Below are 24,383 nucleotides of genomic sequence, written 5' to 3' on the forward strand. Positions count from 1 at the left end.
GGATGAGTTATATAAATACGTACACTAAGTAAACATGCCTTGCTTATCCAGATCACATCATAAGTAAAACAGCATGTCTGTCAGATTATGAAGAAACTTCTGCTGTCAGACTAAATTTCTTTACAAGTATTTTCATTACAACCATTGCTATTTTTTCCCAAACTGATTAAGTCCTGATAAATAGGTCGAGACGGTAGCTACTCAGAGACAGATGTTTGCAACTGAAAAAGTTCTAGGTTATCAAAAGCATTATAAAGAATCATGCATATACCAGAAAAAATAATGGAACACTTTTTTGTAGAAAAAGGATCAACAGTCATGAGATTTTGGATCCCTTCCACATTGGTTAACATATCTTTCACAAAACATGTCACTTTTAACTTACCATGCAATCATGCATTATTTTGTTCCAGTCTTCACCAGTAATTATTCTCATCAACACTGCTATCGCTGCTGGTGCAGTCTTGAAATTGGCATGTCTGCAAGATGTATTATAATAATAATATTTTATTGCTTGCTTGTAAATATAGAATTTATATCACATTTGTGGCAATAAAAGTGTGATGCAGAAATAAGTTCAAATTTTTCTCCAATAAAGATAAAGTAATACAGTATAATAATAGTAGCTAATTAAGCAATAACCCCCGCTGCAGGAGGGTATAAACGAGATTTTGGTACAATGCGCGACATAGCACGAGCCGATAGGCGAGTGCTATATGGAGCGAATTGTACCAAAATCGAGTGTATACCCGACTGCGAAGGGGGTTATTGCTATTATATCAACTTGGGTGTATTTGTTGTCTTACTTGGGTATTTTCATCACTCTAAGAGCCAAATGCAGAAAACGGATGTCTGGGAGATCGAACGTCGGAAATTCTGCGCCCGAGACCGAGCATTTTTATAAGTTGGGATTCCGTACAGGCACACATAGACTCTCCACAGTCGCTGTGCCTTGTTTTGTGCGCGCCCACGATGGGCCTGCATTCGAAGGCTACGCTGTGCAGCTGTGAGCACGCGCTGCCAGACACAGCGACTGTCAGTTCTTGCAAGGATATGAATATTCATAAGGATAGTGACGTCAAAAGAAAAACCTATCTAACTGGGCTTAGTGAATATTATACTAGTAGCTAGTAGACCTATATACGCGGTATGTTTTTATTTTTCATTTTTAATTTTATTTGGCTATGGTACTTGTTATTTTTAGTTTGATTAACGGATGTGTGAAGTTCTATAAAGTACCCGGATCAGGCAGAATCCGGACCGGTCGCTTGCAAGAACGTCCAGACCCTGGGATTCGCATCGCGTCTCTGAAGGGCGCGCGCGTGTTCAACAGGGAAGAACGCGAATCGCAGGGTCTCTGCCAGACTAAGGCACACAGTTCCTACGATAAATACGCATTACGTCCATATCGACATTGCATTTTATTCGCATTCAACATGAACGATACTTGTCAAAAATACCCGCTGCACTCATACAGAAAATGGGTCAAGATATCAAATCAAAAGAAAAAAGTAACAAGTTTTTTCGTAAATTTACATAAGAACAATAGTCCTGGCTTTTTGGGCATACTAAAATTAGATTTGTCTCATTCTGTACCACGTACCATCGCGACATTCAGTGGTGGCACAGTGAAGTTACAGGACCTATTTCTGACAGATAATTTGGACGTTAATTGTACCAGAAACCAAGCAGTTTTAAAATAATACAGACTTGCGATGACTGCAACTGTGATGAACAGTTGTGCAGATTCTGAGTGTGTTGCCTGATGCAGGGAGAGCTGGACACTGACACTGCTCGACGTTGCATTTGATGTCAAATATCGTCGCAGTTGCCAGGAGTCATCCCATTGTTATTTTGAACTTCTTGGTCTACATTGTTAGGACATCCCGATCTGTTATAGCCCAAACTTTGGTAAATATTATCTGACATACTGTTAATCAATCTGATTAAAATCAGATGTAGAGTACGGCGACGTCTTCTTATGCGTACGCGGTATTCTCTCGCTGTCGCCTCTCACTACATCTGACCAACTCCCATAGAAGGTCGCGTTCAAATCTCACGCACTGAAGCAGCCAATCAGATTGCACGTTACGCGATCCATGTAAACATCCGATCTAATCGTTATTCAAATCTGCAGCGTCAAGTACACAACACGACGCACTTTCAAATTTCAGTCTAGAAATTTGTGGCCGCTCGGCTGCCTTGTACACATTATACTGGAGTGTATAAGTAACAGTAGAGCTGAGCAGCCAAAGTCGTTCACAGGCATGGGCGCTGCTCACTGTATGTGAAAATGTCTCAAAATAGCCCTGCGTAAGATGCTGCTACGGCATGAGCTCCCACCACAGCCCTGCTGACTGTGCTGATAGGCGGATACATGGCGACCGCGATTCCGATTTGGATTGCGCACGAAAAACTACCTTTTCTATCTACTTTCGGCCGAAATCCGATGTATGCCTACTCAAGTCACTCAATCGCTAACTTACAGATTGCAAAACAATCGATTATAAACCAGAGATGTCGACCAGTTGTGAGCTCGGCCAGTGCCCGCGCCGACCAACTCGGCCTGTGGGAGAGGTCGGCCACTTACATATGATCATATGATGACTGCGTACATTTTCTCTTCACAGTCAACAGATCCTTTTATACGCATGCCAATTTTAGTTTTTTTATGTTATTTTGTTGAACATTCAGAAAACAGGAAGACGTTGCTTTGAAAAACACGTCGGCCTCGGCGTTTCTGCAGATCGCGAGTACGATCGCGAGGTACAAATTGGCAGTATATAAAGGTTGATCGTTGGATGAATAACGTTTAATATGTTGTAGTTTGATGGTAGTAAATCGTAAGTTTACAGTTTTTTTAATGGAAAGGAAAACAAGATGTACCACACTGTGCGGCTGATGTCATCTTGTAGTTAGCGTTGTTTAAGCGAGGAGGTAACTTCATGGTGGAAGGAAATTTGCAAACATCACGCTCATGAATGACATTGACATCGCTTTCACATAACTTTGGCAAGACCTAGAAAATAGATATACAATGTATTCTCACCATATAACTGTACTCCTACTGGCCGAGTTCGCCTACTGGCTGACTTCTCCAGCTGGCCGAGCTCGCAACTCGCCGAGTTCTCCCACTGACCGGGGCCGAGCTCGCAACTCGCCGACCTCTAAAACATTTGCTCTCATCTCAAACCGTTTGTAATAGTTTACCAGCGACTCACGGTCGGTCAGGTGTCCAGGAACCGGCCATATCTTGCAAGAACGTATCTAATGGCGTTTTCTAATGAGTTACTCGGCTGAAAGTAGTTAGAAAAGGCATGGATATACAATGCGCGGTCCAAATCAGGACCGATAAGTCGTCGCCGGTCTAGCTGTCTGAGAGGCCTAATGGGAGGCCAGTACTACGCCGAGAAAACACAGCATCGTACGCAGGGCTGTCTCAAAGTCTGTCCGCATGATTTCGTTCCGTTTGCACAGTCATTACAGTCATTGTAATAAAAGGCAGGTTTCAACATTGAAATTACAGACAGGCGATTTTAAAATTCGCCGTGCGCTCTGTTTACAACTGGGTGGATAGCTCGGTTACACACTTTTGATTTTCGTGCGTCGCGTCTTCTTCGTGCATATGCATGCTTGCGAGGTATACCTATTGTTCTCCATAAGGCGCCTTCTGATAGGTCGGCTGTTTTGGCCAGAGCGCGAGATATTTGAACGCGACCTTTTATGGGAGTTGGTCAGATGTAGTGAGAGGCGACAGCGAGAAAATACCGCGTACGCATGAGAAGACGTCGCCGTACTCTACATCTGATTTAATCAGATTGACCAGTCAGTTAACCTGTTTATTTTGAATATTTGCGCATTTTTTCCTCAGTATTTGACATTTTCAGAATACCTTCTTATTCAATTTGTCATTTTCTAAAAGTTAAAATGCTCCTTTGTGTGGTCAAGCTTTCCACAAGCATCAAATGTGGTACTTCATATAGGAGGGTCTGCCTCTAGAGGGCGGGCATCATGAACACTCCTGTGTTTGTTGGTTAATTCCTCCACGTAAACTTCTGATTGTACTACTGTAAACATTGAACATGGCCGACGTCCGATTTTCCTGTCTAAAACTTTCACTCATTTTCGTTCATATGACTCTGAAACTCCAGGAACGATTGGGAGAAAGAGTTATCTTGAAATATTGAGGTACTCGCCGATATTTTGGCAAAATTAAATGAGAAAAAATGCAAGGAAAATGCCGACAGGCTTACACAATGACCGTTTTCAGACTCAGAGGCATATGATCATCTGCAGATTATGCAACAGGCCCATATCACGTGAGGCCATGAGGGGATATCCACGCAACTCAGTACCAAACACTAGCGCACACAGAGTGCGCAAACACAAAGTGAGTACCCCTAACGTCAGCTCAGTAGTCTGTAATAGATCGTAGTCAACTAAGAACCTTGGAGAAAGGCTTAACACTGTGGCTATGCCGCTAAGTCCCTTTTGATTTTTGTCACAGCTCAAAATCGTTCTCCTGCACCTCAACCTGAACCATGAACACCCCCACCAGTTTATGATATGACCCATCACAACGGCATGACGTCAACAGATCTTGACAGACGGAAGTATTGACAGACGGAAGTAGTTGACACCAGCATACTGGTTTTTCAACTCTAATACCTTCTCTGTCTATAAATAGACACGAGAAGGTAAAAACGGAGTCTAGCTCCGTGCCAAGCCTAACTGATGTAACATTCTTCTTAAAGGCTCAAAATTAAAGAAATCATGCAATTCCGGGATTAAAAATATGCAGTTATCAGAAATTACAGCTTGAAATTTATCTCAAAAAAACAATAAAATTATGCATGAAAATGTCAAGCATCTACGTAAATAATCAACTGTCATGATATGGATAATGTATTATGCGAAGTGATTGCAGCATGAAAAGACAATCTTTCAAAGATCAAAATGAAGACAATGTGGCTGTGAAATTCATTGTAGTGATCAGTATAACTCTTTGACATAAAAAACATTCATTTTGACCATGCTATTTGCGATGACATTGCTCGTGTCAAACTCCAACAAAATTACGCATGAAAACATCAAGCAGCTACGTAAAAAATACCGCTGTGCGGCAATTATACGGTGTCGCTCAAATTTGATCAGAATTGGTATATACCAGTATGGGTTACCAGTGATCAACAATAAATGTTGTTTCTATCTGTTCAGTGGAGGAAAATTCTATGTTGATGTTATGACAATGATTTCTGCACAGTACAACCAGAAACAAGAAATATTTAAACCAGAAAAACAGGAATGACAAAAGTAATTAGGGTCTGAAACTTTAAGTACTGGAGGTCAACTTTAGCAACATGCATAGCAGAAACAAGCCCCTCTTAGTTTGAGTATAGACGGTCTTCGCCCCCTCTACTGTCTATGGTTTCATCAGGTCTGTTAATATGTAACAGTTCATAAACAATGACAGGAAATGAGTCAAGATCAGTGGAGTTGGCCTGTTTCTCACTGGCATGCACATTTGCAGGATTTCACTTTTTCTTACCTCATTTGCACATTTTTGACACTGATGTGTTCATTTGAACAAATTCACATCTCAACCCCTACATCTACCTGTACACCAAATACTGAGACGGTAGCTTTGGCGGTATGGGAGCCTTTGTGTGTGACAGACATACATCCGCACATACCCACAAATATACAGACATGCAAATCAGATGCAAATGAACTGATTCAGCTTATACGATAACCTCACATTGGTATACCAAATGTGAGCTAAAAATCAAATTATGATATGGATCAAGTGTTATGCAGAGTGGGTAAATTGCAGCGTGGAAAATAACGAACTTTCAAATTGATTGATCTGCAATAGTTTGTACATTCCTTGCTACCAAATTCTGACTCGATTGAATCATAACATGAAAACATGCATGATGACTGGACAGTGTGGACTGCATGCACCATCTGCCATGATGACAGATTGAATTCATTGCCATACAACCGCACTGCGTCAACGAACTGTATTTACAAAGAAAAATATAATTCCAAACAAACTTTCTTTGAGTCATCGATAATCTTTGGATAATGAATGGATATATTTACGAAAGACGTCACTTTAGCTTGTCCGTGACAGTAAATTGATTTTTTGCGGAAAACTTGATCGGCCAAGCCAAGTACACATGCTTTACTTATAACAGCTGGACTGCGATGATCACAACATTGTTTTGTGATATCCCAGCTGATACAAACTTAAAATGTTGTGATTAATACGTCGTATTGACTATAAAGTTGCAAATGTTTCTTTGGGTGTTGAAACATGTTAGAACAGCATGTCACAAAATCAACACACTAAACAGCAATGTTCATGTAAGAACAACCTGCTTGATTTCGTGGACTTTGTGGTCGCCTATATTGCACTGGTATGAATATGTTTCCTCTGGCTTCTGAAAATTCTTAGTAAATTTACAAATTCAGTCTCAAAAGTTTTGGTAAATTTCAAAATTTGTCAGTAAACTGAGAATTTGCAAAGTGAGACATTGTACAAGCATCAAGTCATTGACAATGACACAGTCCCCACTTGTACTTACTGACAAGTCCTCTGAGAGGAAAGAGTCCTCTTCATTAATTAGGTCTGTGATTAAAAATACTGCGATACAGATAGGGCCAAATGGCCAAAAATGAGTTCCATGGTGGTGAAAACATAAAACTAGTTTAAGCCGCCATACTAATTACAAAAGGTCATTAAAATGAATCAATTAGTACTTAATCGACAGGATGCTGCCAAACATTTTTGCATCCTATCCTAACACTGACAGATTATCACCGATACCATATTTCATAAACTTTGATGCAGAACTTTGGACATTCACCCTAAAAACAAAAATCAATAATGTAAATGCAAACTAGCAATTAATTTATATATATAAATGATAGCACTAAGTGTCATTGATTTGTATTTAAAACACTATGAGATCAAAATCAGTACCAAGTTTTAATAAATTTAATGCAGTATTTGTGGATTATCACTCTAATTAGGAAAGTTCATTACATACGCAACTACACATTAATTAACTTGACACAGATAAATGTCTTTTTCACTGTTAAAGCAATGTGAGCTTAACATCTGTACCAAGTTTCATGAAATTTGATGCAGTATTTCTTGACATATCAGACTAATTACAAAAATTCAATAATTGACATGATACTGCAACATGCCGTTAAACAAATTGATGTGTATGACATAGGTCAATGTCCTTGTGCCAACTTTGAATAATACTAGTGGAATATAGTTCAATATAGGTCAATGTCCTTGTACAAACTTTGAATAAAATCGTCAGGCGGCCATTTTGTTTCCATTTTTTCATGTATGGAGCCATTACTCAGGCACATCTCAACCAATTTTATTAAAAGTTGGTACAAGGACATTGACTTGTATAATACATATGTTGATACAACGTATTAATCACAATATTTTTATTTTGTATTGGGATATCACAAAACAATGTTGTGATCATCTCGGTCAAGTTGTTATGAATAAGCATGTGTACTTGGCTTGGCTAATCGAGTTTCTGCAAAAAAACAATTCACTGTCATGGACAAGCTAAAGTGACATCTTTCACAAATACTTCCATTCAATAACCAAAGAAAATCAAGGCTATCAATGACACAAAGAAAGTTTGTTTCGAATTATATTTTCTTTGTAAACTACAGTTCTTTGATGCTGTGTGGTTGTCTGGCAATGAATTCAATCTGTCATCACGGCAGATGTAGTGCATGCAGTCCACACTGTCCAGTCATACGCGCATGTTTTCCTGTTATAATTCAATCAGGTCAGAATTTGGTAGCAAGGAACATACAAAATGTTGCAGATCAATCGATAGACCCTTTCCTCCATGTCACCAGAAGTTTCCTTGCGCATGCATAATTATATGCACGTCACCGGTTTGACCTATTTCCACTGCAGTCAAAGTCAACCCTCTGGAACGTTCTTCGTCTCTCTACGTAGAGTAAGAGTATGCAAACTCTGCTCCTGTCAATGTCTACATCCATCCATCCATCCAGATAGCCTACTCTACGACACCACAACTATAGCCCTGCTGATTACATCAGCCGTGCTAAAAATCCATGGGGTGCACAGGTATCCTTTTTTCCTACTTGTCTTATAAAAAAATCCTTTAAAACATTCAATTTGTGCAGCTGTTCACTGAACTGATTGAAAAGTCATTAACACACAAGAGATTGCATGCTCAGGCAATACTGACCTGTCCAGCATCTCCCCATACTTGACAGTACCAAAAAGTGCCACACCAGCAAAGGCATAACAGTTCATCATCAGAAACAAACCAGCAATGATGAAGAAACTCTTGAACACCGATACTACAATGGTCAACATCAGCATCTTTAAAGTTGGCTAAAGAAAGGAACAGGAAACATGATTTTATCAGAATAAGTTGTCTTCGTGAAACTTATAAAATTTCCCTGTAATTTTTCTGTAATTTTGTAACAAAATGATAGGCTAAGCCTAATTTGCATATTTAAAACAAAGTTTGATAGAATGTTCCCTAGCATAAGGAGTCCAATTTCAAAAACATGATTTCCCAGGACTCCCGAAGACTTCCATTGGCAACATTTAAATGTTAACAATGATGTATTCTGCTTACATGTTTTCCTGTAATGGTGAAGAATCTCAGAATAATAATACAGACTCCAAAGGCATAACTGTAATAGTTCTGAAAAAATAAAAAGTATTGAGTCAGAAGGCTTAAGGTACATCGCGTCTCACGGACAGATATTCGGACTCTCAAACTTTTACAATTCTTTTCTGATATACCACTTGTTGTGGGGGATCATTTTAAATCTTTTCACCAGCTTAGTTTTTGGAAATTCGAAAATTTTATTTTTTTCCGTAGAATCAAGTACAGGGATGGCGGCCATTTCAATTTCAAATATCGGAAAAATGTTGGGTTATTTGTTCCGCTAGTTCCAACATCTGCATGGTAATATACCCTTGATTTTTATTCTTTATTTGACAAGTCATCGTTGATGACACAGTCCCCGCTTGTCCATTTTGTTATAATCTTTGGTGTCTAGGTAGCTGTGGTCTAGGTCGCTGTGGAATGACATTGATGCAAGGGGTGCATCAGGCCTGTGACTAGCATAATAACGTAATCTAAGGAACGTTCAATAAATGACTCATCTCTGCCGGTAATGACCACTGAAGGAACTTTTGATTACATCACACATAACGATGCCCTCACTGCCTCTAGTGTCATGACGGCACATACTATACACATGGTTTGGTGGAATTTTCGAAATGCTATGGGATCGGGTATGTTGTTGCACTATAGGGAAAAAGTGCGTGACTAGAGCGAGAAACTGACACTTTCTCGCAATCGGTGAGAATCTCTTCTTATTCTCACCGCTGTCGGTGAGAAAATTTTAATCTCCACTGGAGATTGGTGAGAAATGCACACCTTGGCGAGAATCAAGTGAGAGAATAAATTCTCACCGGTGAGAATGGAAATTCTCACTAAGTACAGCGAGAATTGAAATTCACTGGCGAGAATCATCAAGACTCGCAGTTCATTGGCAAGAATCATAAAGACTCCGAACGGCGAGTCTTGATGATTCTCGCCAGTGAATTTCAATTCTCGCTGTACTTAGTGAGAATTTCCATTCTCACCGGTGAGAATTTGATGTCACACTTGATTCTCGCCAAGGAGTGCATTTCTCACCAATTTCCAGTGGAGATTAAAATTTTCTCAACGACAGCGGTGAGAATAAGAAGAGATTCTCACCGATTGCGAGAAAGCGTCAGTTTCTCGCTCTAGTCACGCACTTTTTCCCTATAGTGTTGTAATCAGCCATCAGCCATTTCGAATCATATAATGAAACAAATTAATGTGCACAAGAATGCAGCCATAGTATTTTATCTTCGTATAACGTTTGAACAAAATCAGTCTATCGAGAGACAGTGACCTATGTTTATGTTTCAAAGACATAAAAAAAATCAAACCAAAATTGAAATCAAATGGCTGTCTATTGACCATATGGATCATAGCACAAAATTAGTAGACATGCATATGTATGCCATAGTACTTTATCTTTGTACCATGTCTCAACAACATTGGTTAAGGAATATTTGCATATGATTAAGCCTCAAAGACATGAAAAAATCCAAAAATGACCATCGGGCAGCGATATTCGAAAAAAATGACAATCTGGCAGCCATATTGGAACATGTCACGAAGTAAATTGACATATTGTATGCCATAGTGCTTGATCTTTGTGCCAAGTTTGGACAAAATGGGTGTAATGACCTTTGAATTACGCTTCAAAGACATGCAAAATTCCAACAAAATGGCAGTTCTGCAGCCATATTGGATCCTATCACAAGGTTAATTGATACATGCATATGCATGCCATAGTACGTGCTTTGAATTTGTGCCAAGTTTGAACAAAATCGGTTCAAGGATGTTTGAGTTACGGTTCAAAGACATGAAATAATCGCAAAAAAATGGCCGCCTGTCAGCCATATTGGATCATTTCACAAAATAAAGTGTTCATATGAAGGGCATACTGTTTTGCTTTGTGCCAAATTTGAACAGAATCGGTTCAAGGATGTCTGAGTTATGGTCCAAAGACATGAAAAATCGCAACAAAATGGCCGCCTCACGCCCATATCAGATCATATCGCAATATAATTTGACATGCATATGTAGGCCATAGTGTTTTGCCTTTGTGCCTAGTTTGAACAGAATCGGTTCGAGGATGTTTGAGTTATGGTTCAAAGACACAAAAAATCGCAAACAAAATGGCCGCCTCGCAGCCATATTGGATTGTATTGTGAACTTATTTGACATGCACTTGTAGGCAATAGTGTTATGCCTTTGTGCGAAGTTTGAACAGAATCTGTTCAAGGATGTCTGAGTTATGGTCCAAAGACATGAAAAATCGCAACAAAATGGCCGCCTCGCGCCCATATTGAATCATATCGCAAAATTATTTGACATGGATATGAAAGCCGTAGTGTTATGCCTTTGTGCCAAGTTTGAACAGAATCTGCTCAAGGATGTCTGAGTTATGGTCAAAAGATATGAAAAATCGCAACAAAATGGCCGCCTCGCGGCCAAATTCGATCGTATCACAAAATAAATCGACGTGCATCTGTAGGTCATAGTGCTATGCCTTTGTGCCAAGTTTGAACGAAATTGGTTCAGCAGTGTCTGAGAAACTGTTGATGACGGACGGACGGACGGACGGACGCACAGACGGGACCCAATCTATAAGTCCCCGCCGGACTTCGTCCGTGGGGACTAATAAGAGAATGGTTGAAAGTTTCATTTGCGAAATTTTGAGCAAAATTTTAAGTCTTTCACTTTCGAGGCGCATACTATATATTGTATCAGATTGTGAAACCAATTGACATGCATGACCTTATACCAATCTTGAATAAAATCGGCTGCTGCAGACATTAGAAATAATAGCATAATGGCTGCCATGCAGCCAATGTATTTGATCTTACTGTAAAAAAATCAAAGTGCATATGTATGACATTTGTCCATGGCCTTGTACCAACTTTGAAAAATTATAAGTGACAATGTCACTGTTCGCTCCCCTATAGTTATCAAAACAAGCCAACAATTATATGAAACATGGACATACATACAGACAGACTGACATACACAGACTTGCACTGAGTGATGACATTGGCCCTCAAGTGTGCCTTGGCCCATGGAGAGTGATAAAGATATAACAAACAGCTGAATGTAATGATGAAATAGTTAAATACAGGCCTACAGGCACTCGGGTTGAATATGTTATGGCAATTTGATTAGTTTCTTTTCCTTTTCTACTTCTTCTGTGATAATTTTAAAACAATCAATCTGCAAGGCAGTTTTTGTACTGACAAATATGTTATCTTTTACAAGCACACAGCAAACTGTTCTTACATTTACAATATTTGACATAGACTGATATACATACATAACATGCAACCAATATTTACATTTTGCCCATACACCATGCAGATTCATGGAGAGATTTCAACATACAATCATTAACTAAGAAACCCTTCGGGGAAAAGTAAACATTTTTTTCTTCCAGTACAACTGGTGCATCCACATCTGGAACAACTTACAAACTTAACCAATTTCACAAAGATGATGACACAAGAGATAAAGTTAAGAAATTTAACTGTGGTGAACTTGACTATTCCCTTTCAAATCCTTACTTTACTTGACATCTCAAACTATTATACACTGCATGGTTAATTGCAAGCAAAAATATATAGGGGTGGACCATTTGATATTGGTAGGGGGGTATCTGGAAGATTGATGAGGTACATGTACATTACCTTTTTAACCTATCCATTGTACATTCTTTTTGTTTCTCACTCTCCCACCTTTTCCTTTTGTCAAACCTTCTCTGGCTGATTTTTTTTTGACATTTGTTTGAAATATTTTTCAAAATCTACCAGGACCCCCCCCCCCCCATCCAGGATATCAAATGGTCCATTCCTTTGTATTAACCATTTTTGCATGAGATATACAATGAGCAGATGGCAGGAAGTGTGTCAACGATCTATAACCTATATACTCTTAAACATTGAAAAAATTTTGGAATATATTTGTTGGAAACCAACCTGCTAAAATCATCTTAGCTATGTTTTCTGATGACTTTTTTATTGCATTTTAACACCAAATACAGTTTACCATATCAAATGCTTACTAAATCATCACATTATATAATCTTAGTTCCAGTAGGTATAAAATTACCCCCAAAAATCTTAAAAATACAAAATGAAAGATATCCCTGTAAAATTGACAGTTTCGCAAAAAATTGATGCTACCTATCCACAAAATATGCACAAATCTACCCAATGGTTCCTAATTTGCAGCATCTTCATGGATTTTCACTTTTTTGTATCTCTTTGGCATATTTTTCACACAAACATCTTGATTTGAACAAATTCACATCTCCAACCTAGAATGCCCCTTAGTATGATTGTGGGTGTTGCGGTTTTCGTGTTTTTGATTTTAGCAGACATACATCCATACATACATACCCAGTACATACATACTCACATACAGACACCATTTGCCACCTTATAGGAATACCTAAAATTTGCATATATACATATGCATATATGGGAGCTAAAACTTTACCAAAACACAAAATTTTAGATATTTCTCTGAAAATTTAAAATAAACAACCTAGCAGTTGATAGAGCTTGCTTTATGTTATGTAGAGAATAACTTTTTGTGACACATGTGTTGATGAAGGAGGAATCTTTGCAAGTCCACTAAAGGTCGGCCAAAAATATCTACGGTAATTAAAGATTTTATCATAATTTGAGCATATTTAATTAAAATCATCTTTAAGAACATGTCTACTAAACATCAAAGCTATCAGACTCAGACAAGTGGTTTTTGAGAAACAAATTTTTGCCGCAAATTCAAAATTCCAGATTTCAACCTAATTTCAATATATCATATTAAATAAACCCTAGAAACCTGTTTCCTAAATATCTAAGCCATCAGACTGGTAAATTTTGCGAAACAAAGTTTTTGACAAAAAATGAGAAAAATCCCCCCCAATACAAAATTGCAGATTTTATCTTTATTTCAATATATCTTATTAACATAAACCCTAGGACCCTGTACACCAAATATCAAAGCTACTAGATCAGTAGTTTTAGAAGAATTTTTTTTAACCAAACAAGGCAAAAATTGCCCCCAAAATAAACAATTTACCAGTTTCAACCTAACTTCAATACATTCATCAAGATAAATCTTAGATACCTGTATACCAAACATCAAAGCTATCAGATCAGTAGTTTTTGGATAAAAAAATTTTTGACTAAAAATTGGGAAAATGGCCCCAAAATTACAAATATGATAATATCAATACAATTTGTACAAACTTGACTGGGGTCATCCTGAGGAACATGAATACCAACTTTCAGAATGATCAGATAAGCGATTTCAGAGAACAAGATTTTTTGACTAAAAACGGAAAAAATACCTTAAAAATACAAACATGCAAATTTCACCCCAATTTTTGCACACATAATTTAGAATACCTAAAGAAATCTGCATACAAATTTCAACCCAATCTGACCAATGCTTACTGAGTTTTAGCCATTGGCAGGATTTTTCCTTTTTTCCCCTCATCTGCATGTTTTTGGTACTGACATGTTCATTTGAACAAATCACATCTCCACCCCTAGGTGCACCTGTACACTAAATACTAAGACGGCAGCCATTGTGGTTTAGGAGTTTTGGATCTGGATGGACATACATACATACATACATACATACATACAGACGCCCTTTTGCCACATTATAAGAATACCTCCATTTGCATAATATACATATGTATATATGGGAGCTAATAAAATCGGTTGAGACATGCCAGAGTTATAATGGCTCTGGATATGAGAAAATTGTAACAAAATGGCCAGCATGCGACTATATTGAATCATATCTTAAAACAAATTGACATACATATGTATGACATAAGTCAATGTCCTTGTACCAACTTTGAATAAATTCAGTTGATACATATCTGAGTTGTGGCTCAGGACATGAAAAAATCATAACAAAGTGGCAACCAAGCAGCCATATTGAATTGTATCATAAAAGAAATCCATGTGCTTACCCGTATGTATGGCATAGGTCAATGTCCTTGTACCAACTTTGAATAATATTGGTTATGGCTCAGGATATGAAAAATTTGTGACAAAATGGCCGCCATGTGGCCATTTTTGACCATATCGCAAAACAAATTAACATGCACATGTATGACATAGGTTTGATGTCCTTGTACCAACGTACAATAAAATCGGTTGACATATGTATGTCATGAGGGGTAATTCTTGTACCAAGTTTGAATTAAATTACTACCGGCATCTCTCAGGTATCTGCATGAATGGACAGACAGATGGACGGATGCACACACACATGCACGCACTCATGCACGCACGGACATGACCAAACCTATAAGTCCCCCGAATGGTGTCTTTGGGGACTAACAAGCAACTTTCAAATGGCAGAGAGTCTGCTTTTCAATTTGACAATGAAGACTGTTTGCGAGCCCATTATTTTGTCACTGTCCTTGATACCTGGCAATTTGAATTAAAGGATATCTAGAAAGGATATCCTCCTTGGTCAGGCTGATTAGATTAATACTGAATAGTACAGCTGCTTGTCCATATCATGAATCATATAATGTAAGCAACAGTATATTTGACTGTATTTGTCTTGTCTAAAACTTGATTTTCAACATACGTACATGTAATGTGAATTGTAAAATTATCCACACAACTCCCATGAATGTTACCAACAACTCATAGCGATTTCGACGACTTTGCCAATATCCCCGTAGCGTCATACAAATACATTTCAAGATAACTTCAATAACGAATATGGAAGTGAATGCCACAGATATCGATGCCAGGATGTAGGTACTACGGGAGCCTGCCTCCCACTGAAAGATAAATACACACAATAGCACAAGTTTATCAAATCAGGAAAAGTGATGAGTAGACGAAACTAAAGCTTTACTGAAGGTGTACGTGGTGTGTGTTGTTCTGCTAGTATTAAATGACATCCTTTTCTAGGTGACAGTGATAAATAAGTTGAAGGCAATTTAGCTCCCTCATCATGCTGGTTACACAGCGAAGGGTTTTGAATAAACTTTAGCTACCATATATGTTCATCTGCAAGACTATCATAGCCAAGCATTTGTTGGCAAACATGTTGACATTGTTGCAACATGGCAGTGTTTCATTGTTAGATTTACTCATACAATATCTTTTTGAGATGCAATGTATTTCTTGCTGTCAGTGTCTGTATTGGTATTTGTTATTATTTCATTCTTTCACAATCAGCTTATCACGAAATCATTCTTACCTTTAATGAAAATTCAGTACACAATTTGTTATAATGATTGGACCTAATACAATACACAAGCATACCAACATACCGTTTTTTACCAATGTTGAACATTATCTTTTAAGTTCTAGATCTCCCTCCTAGATACTGTGATGTACTTATTATAAGAATTTGATCTCATGTACACAAGCTGGCACAGAATAATGGAAGTTTGAAATTTAAAGTCCTTATATTACCAGATATTGTTTAATTTGAACTTAATACTGTTGTTCAGTAAAAAAGCCATAATACCCAAATCATTAAAAATTATTTTGTGTATCCATTTCTATAATATATTATATTTCATACATAAAACACTTGAAATACAGGTCCTCAGAAAAAATCTGAATTCATATTGGCCGCGAAATGGCTACGTGACATGACGTCATGTAAGGCCATCAGTACAGTGAGCAGTGTCGATGTGACGAAATGAGTATGACGGTACGGTACAGTGTCTGGTAGGTATCAATGAGTCGGAGAGCCCGCGTACCCTTTCCAGCTAGGCTCCACTATGCTGTGAAGATCGGTAGAGATACACTAATAAACCTGACTCAGTTACGAAATTAGTTATCCTGCGATACATACAAATATGGTCAAGAGAAAAAAACTAGAAACACGGTTCACAGAACTAATGCAGCGCGAATATCAGTAGTTATCTCAGGAATGTGGGAAGGTCCTTTGCTGTGCCAGTACCACCAGATCACTTTGGAGAAGCAGATCAAAACTCCGGGGATGATGATTATATTCAGGTACATCACTGACAAAACGGCCCCGGGGCCACTTCAGTTGCAGGGAAGGTGACGATGACTATAGTTGTACCGCTACTGGTAAACTTGCGACACAAATAATGTGTGTATATGCACAGTATAGGTTTATTTTATGTCTATGACACAGTGGACAACAACAAAGGAAATAAATAATCGTAGATAATAATCATTCTCTGTAATTTGTGGTTTCATTGCGTTGTTTATCACATGATCTTTTAAGCACTTTTAAAACAAAGGGCATACACAAGACATTTTAGTGCGATGCCGAGTTCAATGTGGCATGGTGCCCCGTATACCAGGTGCTCTCTTCTCATTACCCGGGCTCGTTATTCACACTCGTATTGGCAGCTGCTCTCAGAATGTTTCGTTTGGGTATATTTATCATAAATCGAAGCCCTAATGATGATACTTATTACTACCTATCTTATTTCCCACTCCTGAAGGCTCGGGTGAACCTGGATCTGAAGGTATTCCGTCGCTTGGTCTATCTATAGCCGATTGATTGGGGAGATTATACCTCGCACCTTGCTGGCTCAAAACCTATACGGCTGTGGCCCTGAATTTCCTGAACAACAGTCATGTACAGTAGAGACCAAGACTCCCGATCACTATCACTATCATCTGAATCATACACTCTGAGTCCAAACCTGGCGGTATGGGAGCCTTTGTGTGTGATGGACATACATCCGCACATACCCACAAATATACAGACACAGACGCCACTCAGACTCATCATATAAGCTCTTTTTGGTATTTATATATAAAACCAAATATGAGCTAAAAATTGCAGATTTCATCATAATTTCAATAAATATCATTAAGGTGATCTGTAGGAACCTGTATACCAAATTGCAAAGCTATCAGATGAGTAATTGTGGAAATACACATTTTTTGACCAAAAATTGAAAAAATTGCCCCAAAAATACAAAATTGCAGATTTCATCATAATTTCAGTAAATATACTTTAGTTTATCTGTAGAAACCTGTATACCAAATTTCAAAGCTATCAGATGAGTACTTTTGGAAATACACACTTTTTGACAAAAAATGGCAAAAATTGCCCCAAAAATACAAAATTACAGATTTCATCAGCAATTCAATATATATTACTTAGTTCATCTATAGAAACCTGTATAGCAAATTTCATAGCTATCTGACCAGTTCTTTTTGAGAAATACATTTTTTACCAAAAATGGCCAAAATTGCCCTTAAAATGCAAATTTGCATATTTTGCACAATTTGAACAAATCTGAAAAAGATCATCCCTAGGGACATATGTACCAAATATCAAAGCTATCTGACTGGTAGTTTTGAAGAAGAAGATTTTTAAAGATTTTTTTACCAAAAATGACAAAAATTGCTTTAAAAATACAAATTTGCAAATTTCACCATGATTTGAACAAATCTGACTGAAGTCACCATCAGTAAACTGCATATCACATTTTAAAGCAATCAGACAAGCAGGTTTCAGAGAAGAAGATTTTTTTACCAAAATCACCAAAAAACGCCCCAAAAATACAAATATGCAAATTTCACCACGATTTGAACAATCTTAAGTGAGGCCACCCCAAGTGAACTGCATATAAAATTTCAAAGCAATTGGACTTGCAGTTTCAGAGGAGAAGGCAATTGTTGACGGACGACGACGGACGACGACAACAACGGAAAATCAACCTATTTGATAAGCTCCGCGTCGCTGACAGTGGAGCTAAAAAGATAAAAAATATCATTTCAAAGGTAATATATGGACTTTTAAGGCATGAATTGGAGGTGCAGAACGGAGGCGCAGAATGGCATTGAAATGTGTTGTCCAATTGAGCATACTATGCCAATTCAGATCATTTATAGCGCCTGTGTGACAAAGTTTTATAATACATTGACAGTGTTAGTGGATATAGACTACATACAGGGGTGTGCTTATGGATAGACTATATACAGTAGTGTGCTAATGGATAGACTACTTGCACATACAGTGGTGTGCTAATGGATAGACTACATACGGTAGTGTGCTAATGGATAGACTACACACAGTGAGGTATTTCGAGGTATCAAAAACGGAGGAGTGAGGGACAAAGTGCGGGACACGCAAACTGTAATTTTTGGCACTCTGAGGGACGTCCCGCACTGTGTTAAATATGGGACTCTGAGGGAACGTCCCGCAGAGAGTTAAAAACTGGACTCTGAGGGACGGGGGGCGCCCACTACGATGTGAATTGGTCCATTACGCACTGACGCGTTACTTTTCAGTTTGCAATGGATCGCCAACAGCGTCGTCGACATTTTGAATCCTGCCAACAGAACGTGAAAAGAAAGATGCAGCTACGCCAGGAAATCGCTTCTAACGTTTATTTCGTTTTTAGCAAAGAAGAAAATATAACTTTCTATGTAGCCCATTCTTCATGATGTCCTGTCAGATGTGGCGCTTGGATTGCCACCACTGTCATGGCGAGAAATGGTATAATATCACAAGCAGATCGTGCCTCGAAGTTTATCGAAATGCTTTTACGTAAAATCTGTCTGGAGACGTAATTTCTCGTGTGAACAGATTATGACATAGCAACCACAGTCCTAGCCTTGCGTACAGGTCTGTGTGTTCCCGGCGTTATACGGCCTCTCACATGTAGTAGGCCGTATAACGCCGGGAACAGAGTAGAGTAGATCGAAACGCAAACGGGTGTTATTAGAGGAAAGGCAGTGAACATTTTAAAGCTGAATAAAATGCTGTTTCTGGTTGTATAAGTCTGTCGATCGAAATATATATATTTGTTCCAGTTGATTAATCATGGGGGATGATGGCAGTCTCGATCTCCCCTTATGGTTCGATATTTACTGACTCGTTCCTTCTCATTTTTGTCAATCGATGAAAGCATTTTCGTCTTCCATTGCATATTTCAATCTTACTTTGACCGATGTTATATCCTGACCTATAGTGTCATTAGTTTTGACCAACGTACAAAGACGTGGCCCAATTTGCGCCCAGGTGACGAGATATCTTGCAAAACTGTGAAGAAATATTTGAACCACGTACGGTCATACTGTATGCATGGGGGCCCGGGAGACATCGATGTCAGTCTTTCCGGATGTTTACATGTAGCTTAAGGATATCATAGGAGATGAATCAGTTAGTTGAATAAAACAAACTTTTCGGACATATTTTATGTCAATTTGTCAATGTCGGACTTTGATTCGATTGAGAAACCAGAATCACCTACAGAGATGTCTGTATTAAACACGGACGCACAATTCGGAATAGTTTGTTGTGCTACGTCGGTCTCAGTCTTGGTGTCTCTCCCATAAATTTTCGAATCTATAGGCCTACACTTGTCGTTTCGATTCACAGGTAGCGGTATACACCGATGACCAGATATTGTATGTTCTTAAAACTAGTATATAAAGCAATTTTACGACACTCTTTGTCATCGTGTCTCCCCGTGAACGTCCTTGAACCTATGGACGTGGCCATTGTTTTTCTGCGCCCATTATAGTGTAAACACCTGCTCGTTCCCAGCAGAGTACTTTTTTAAAGTTCTGTACATCATTGTACACTGTGTGTGTAAGCCCTAATATGTAGAACTGCTTGCTGATCAAAGGTAGGCTATATGTACAATCTGTTTACCAGTGTTGCCTCCATTCATCATGGAAATAAATGCCTTGGGACAAATTGAGAGAATAATATATTGATTTTAACACTAGTTCTAGTTTATTGACTCCTGTCTTGTGTTTTAAAATTTTCACAATTTACAGAAGTCAAAAAGTCCCCTTTAGATAGTGCCTATACCATTGAGATATTGCAACAGAAATCCTGAAATATGATTTCTTGGGTCAGAAAAGGGAATTGTTCAATTATGGAAAGGTATTAGTAAAGAATAAAGGGTCGTTACAGTTGCTAAAATTGCGAGAAAAACGGCATGTTTTTCCAGTACTTTTACAGTTCTGTGCTTTCCGTCCCTGTCATATTCACAAGCGCATAGTCATATTCACAAGCGCTATTGTTTTAAATCACGTCCAGGATGTGCTGTTGATTTTCATTCTTTCGTGCAATTTCATTCGTTTGAAGCAATTATCCTTTCATTTGACTGCTCTGTGGGACTCTTCTGGATATGTGTTTTGGATAAAAAGAACTCTACAGTGAAAGACATAAACTTCGACGGTGATAGGTATACAATATCGGTTCAATGTGAGATTACAAGATATTTAGAAGTTCTCAAAACCAGTAAAAATAATTCTGCGCGCCACTTATTGATAGTGTCTTCTTGTGAACGTCTTTGAATCCGTGACCGCGACCATTGTTTTTGAAGTGTTCGACGGTCAATGATCGGTAGATTAATGAAGACATATGTTACTGAACTATCGTGTGATTGTTAGCATGGTTAGGTAATAGACGGTGTTGTAGAGGCGATACGGCGAAAGTCCACGGCCCAAGGGAGCATGAGACGTACATCGCATGCTTTCTTACAACGAACGAGCCGTCGGTTTCCATAGCTACTACGTGAAATTCGGCCTCACCGATGTCCCGGGCCGATGTCCCTGTCCTGATTCGGAGAACAACTTTCAAGCTGCGTGTTGAGGTTCAGATGTCCGATTTTTTTCATATTCAAAAGGCTTATTGATTTACATAGAACGCCTGTCTTGTTTTTAGCTTTAACTTAGCACATGATGGCAATTGGAAATTCAAAGCCAAATAGCCAGTGGGAAAAAATTCGACGACTCGCTCTCACCAGCGGTCGCAATGAAAAAAAAATCGAAGTCTCTGAAGTCGGGATCATTGCTCCGCCATGTTTTTTGTTGGTTGTATGGCCAGTTTAAAGTCAAAGACTTTCTTCACGGTAAAATTCATATGATTACCATACCGCGAAGTTCCCTGTGCATTTCAATATGTCTATTTGGAAGCAAAAGCGTCACGGACATTCGATCGATGGTGATGAACTTTCTACAGGCCGTAACATGTCACCAGTTACGAACTTTACCGGTTTTCGATACGAAAGATGCAATATATTATCAGCGTTGTTCACGTTGTGTTTTGAGTCTGATATCGAATATAACAGGAAAAAACTAACGATTAGAGTGACGATAGAGACCATGCCCGATACGGGAAATTGACATCAACTTTTGCATTGAGCAGTGACTTCAGACTGATATATAAATGTCGACAATATAAAACATTGAAAAATGCCACAGAGAGAGAGAGAGAGAGAGAGAGGTTTACGCTGTCGCGAACTGATTATACAATTTCTGATATGACTTCGGTATAGACGATACACAGACATCGAAAATGTACACCTACTTTCCAGAAATTCGACAAATCTTATAATAAGAGTAGAACAAATCCAAAAGTGTTGGTTGAAGTAAATCTTCAGATGTTGGTTTTCTAAAGTTAGACAATACTTACAGAAATATGGTCGTCATAGTCTTCTCTTAAAAACTATTATCTTCAACACCACGTTTCTTATGATCGGTGATTTCATTTTTTATTATTTTTACAAACTTTCGGCCTAAATGCATCAAACGCCATTAGACTATCTCATCTGCCTGTCAGGGAGTTACAATATATTTCCAAGGGCTGGCACGCGATGTGAACTTACGCGCGTCCGTCGAGCGGCCGGTGCAGTGTCACAGATCGCTCAGTCTGTAATCGCGGCCACTTCTGATGTGACACCCACGTGCGTTTGAGGGTTTTTTGTTACCTAATTTGTCGACCTCACAAAATTTCACAGTCCATGCTTTGAAGCAGTCTCAACATGGCAAACATGTCTCGCGTAAATTTCATCCTCGTCGTTCCAATTAATTCAAGACTGCCCATAGCATACAGCCCCAACATGGGGAACACGCAACTCTCTTCACCTACACGCCTTTCGATAAATTTTCAAGTAGTACATGCAGTTTCAGCGACCTGCAGCGCAATGTTTAGTAAGCCCGATCTCCATGGGCCCGATCGTGATTTTGTGCTATACCAATGCACATCGTTGGGGGCGCCCCCGTCCCTCAGAGTCCAGTTTTTAACTCTCTGCGGGACGTTCCCTCAGAGTCCAATATTTTACACAGTGCGGGACGTCCCTCAGAGTGCGATAAATTGCAGTTTGCGTGTCCCGCACTTTGTCCCTCACTCCTCCGTTTTTGATACCTCGAAATACCTGACACAGTAGTGTGCTAATGGATAGACTACTGGCACATACAGTGGTGTGCTAGTGGAAAGACTACATACAGTAGTGTGCTAATGGATAGACTGTAGTGTGCTAATGGATAGACTGCTGGTACATACAGTGGTGTGCCAATGAATAGACTACATACAATGGTGAGCCCACAATAAGAGTTGCCATGAAGCGATAAACAAGAAAAGAGGAAATCATGTGTAGCACACAGGTGGTAGATTCAAAATGAAGAATACATCCAGTCCTCTTCTCTCATTCCACCAACCACAGTAACTTAACTACGTTCAAACTCTATTCCCTCATTTTTCAGTCAATATGATAGATGATTCAACATGTGAACATTTCATTTGTTATTTCAATATTTGAGTGTAGTGTTGACGGGAACTAACTCAGAGGCAGTTTCAAGGTAGGCGTTGTATTACTGGTCAGTTTCGTATAGGTAGAACCTACACTCATCAGATACCACAGCCTATTGAACAAGAACGCGGGTGCTCAACAGAAAATGCGTTGTACTGGACTGAATATGCAAATGAGCCTGAAGTTTAAAGGCAATAAAAAATGAACGGGGAGTGACAGATGGTGATGATTTGTCTGCCTCATTAACCCTTTGCAGTCCAGAGCGGAGGTATGTAAGGGTAGCTCAAACCCCCAACTGGGACCACCAACTGGGACTCCCTGTTGGCTTAAAATGCACTCTGGGACCGGTTCCAGTTCACTTCGGGGACCGGTCCCAGTTGGCCTCTAGGACTGGTCCTAGAAGCGAACTGGGACCGGTCCCAGAAGCGTACTAGCTCGACGTAACTGGGACCATTATGATTGCGGGTAAACACACTTGTATCAAATGAACTGTACCATGGAGGTAAGGTACCTCCATGCTGTAATGATGAAACCATAATATTAATGGGAAAGAAGTTTCCCATCCCACTATATGCCTTTTGTAGCAATTGTATGCACTTGTTTTATTCATATTCTCTGTACTGTTGTGAAAATTATGTATGTTTTTTGTGTGGGAAAGCTAACATCTCCCAGTTTCATTCAAGGACAGTCAGGTCTCATTTCAATTCTGGGACTCGTAGCTCCATAGAGCTATGACAGACATACAGACTGAAATAGAAAACACTGAGACAGCATATACTACATATAGCTACTAGCTGTCAATAAAGTTTTGAAGCAGTGCATGTTGTTGACTTGTATATTCAAAATCCTTTGTCTTAAAATGTAATGGGACTATTATCACCTCATTGATGTCTATTTTTTCCTTGCATAACAATGAAATGATTCTGCTGTAACAGTACATACATGCACTAATGGTTGCCCCTCTCCTATTTGACTTATTACAGTGATTCATATACTGTATCTTTTCATAAAATATTTAGACAAATTTGGGACCAATCCTGACGGGTGTAGCATGCTAGCAGGGTACGCTTACCCATTCCGGACACCTGGTACCACCACTAATTATCAGTGGTTCAGGATGGTCCTACTTAAATTTGTAAATCACAATTGTCCCATGGATCTGGTAATATATT

The 24,383-nt window shown here is 38.8% G+C and overlaps 1 protein-coding gene across 2 annotated transcripts in view; it reads right to left on the reverse strand.

Moving 5' to 3' along the window:
* Positions 1-24,383, reverse strand: part of LOC139148629 (sodium leak channel NALCN-like) — a 548,532-nt gene that overhangs the window by 121,526 nt on the left and 402,623 nt on the right. For both annotated transcript variants that reach the window (XM_070720114.1, XM_070720115.1), the window contains exons 29-32: positions 15,298-15,492; positions 8,664-8,732; positions 8,265-8,413; positions 386-479 (exon numbers count right to left, since the gene is read on the reverse strand). In XM_070720114.1, coding sequence (XP_070576215.1) covers positions 386-479; positions 8,265-8,413; positions 8,664-8,732; positions 15,298-15,492 — 507 coding nt within the window. The remainder of the gene's footprint in view (positions 1-385; positions 480-8,264; positions 8,414-8,663; positions 8,733-15,297; positions 15,493-24,383) is intronic.

The sequence above is a fragment of the Ptychodera flava genome, chromosome 13, assembly GCF_041260155.1.
Source record: "Ptychodera flava strain L36383 chromosome 13, AS_Pfla_20210202, whole genome shotgun sequence".
Classification (NCBI taxonomy): Eukaryota; Metazoa; Hemichordata; class Enteropneusta; family Ptychoderidae; genus Ptychodera; species Ptychodera flava.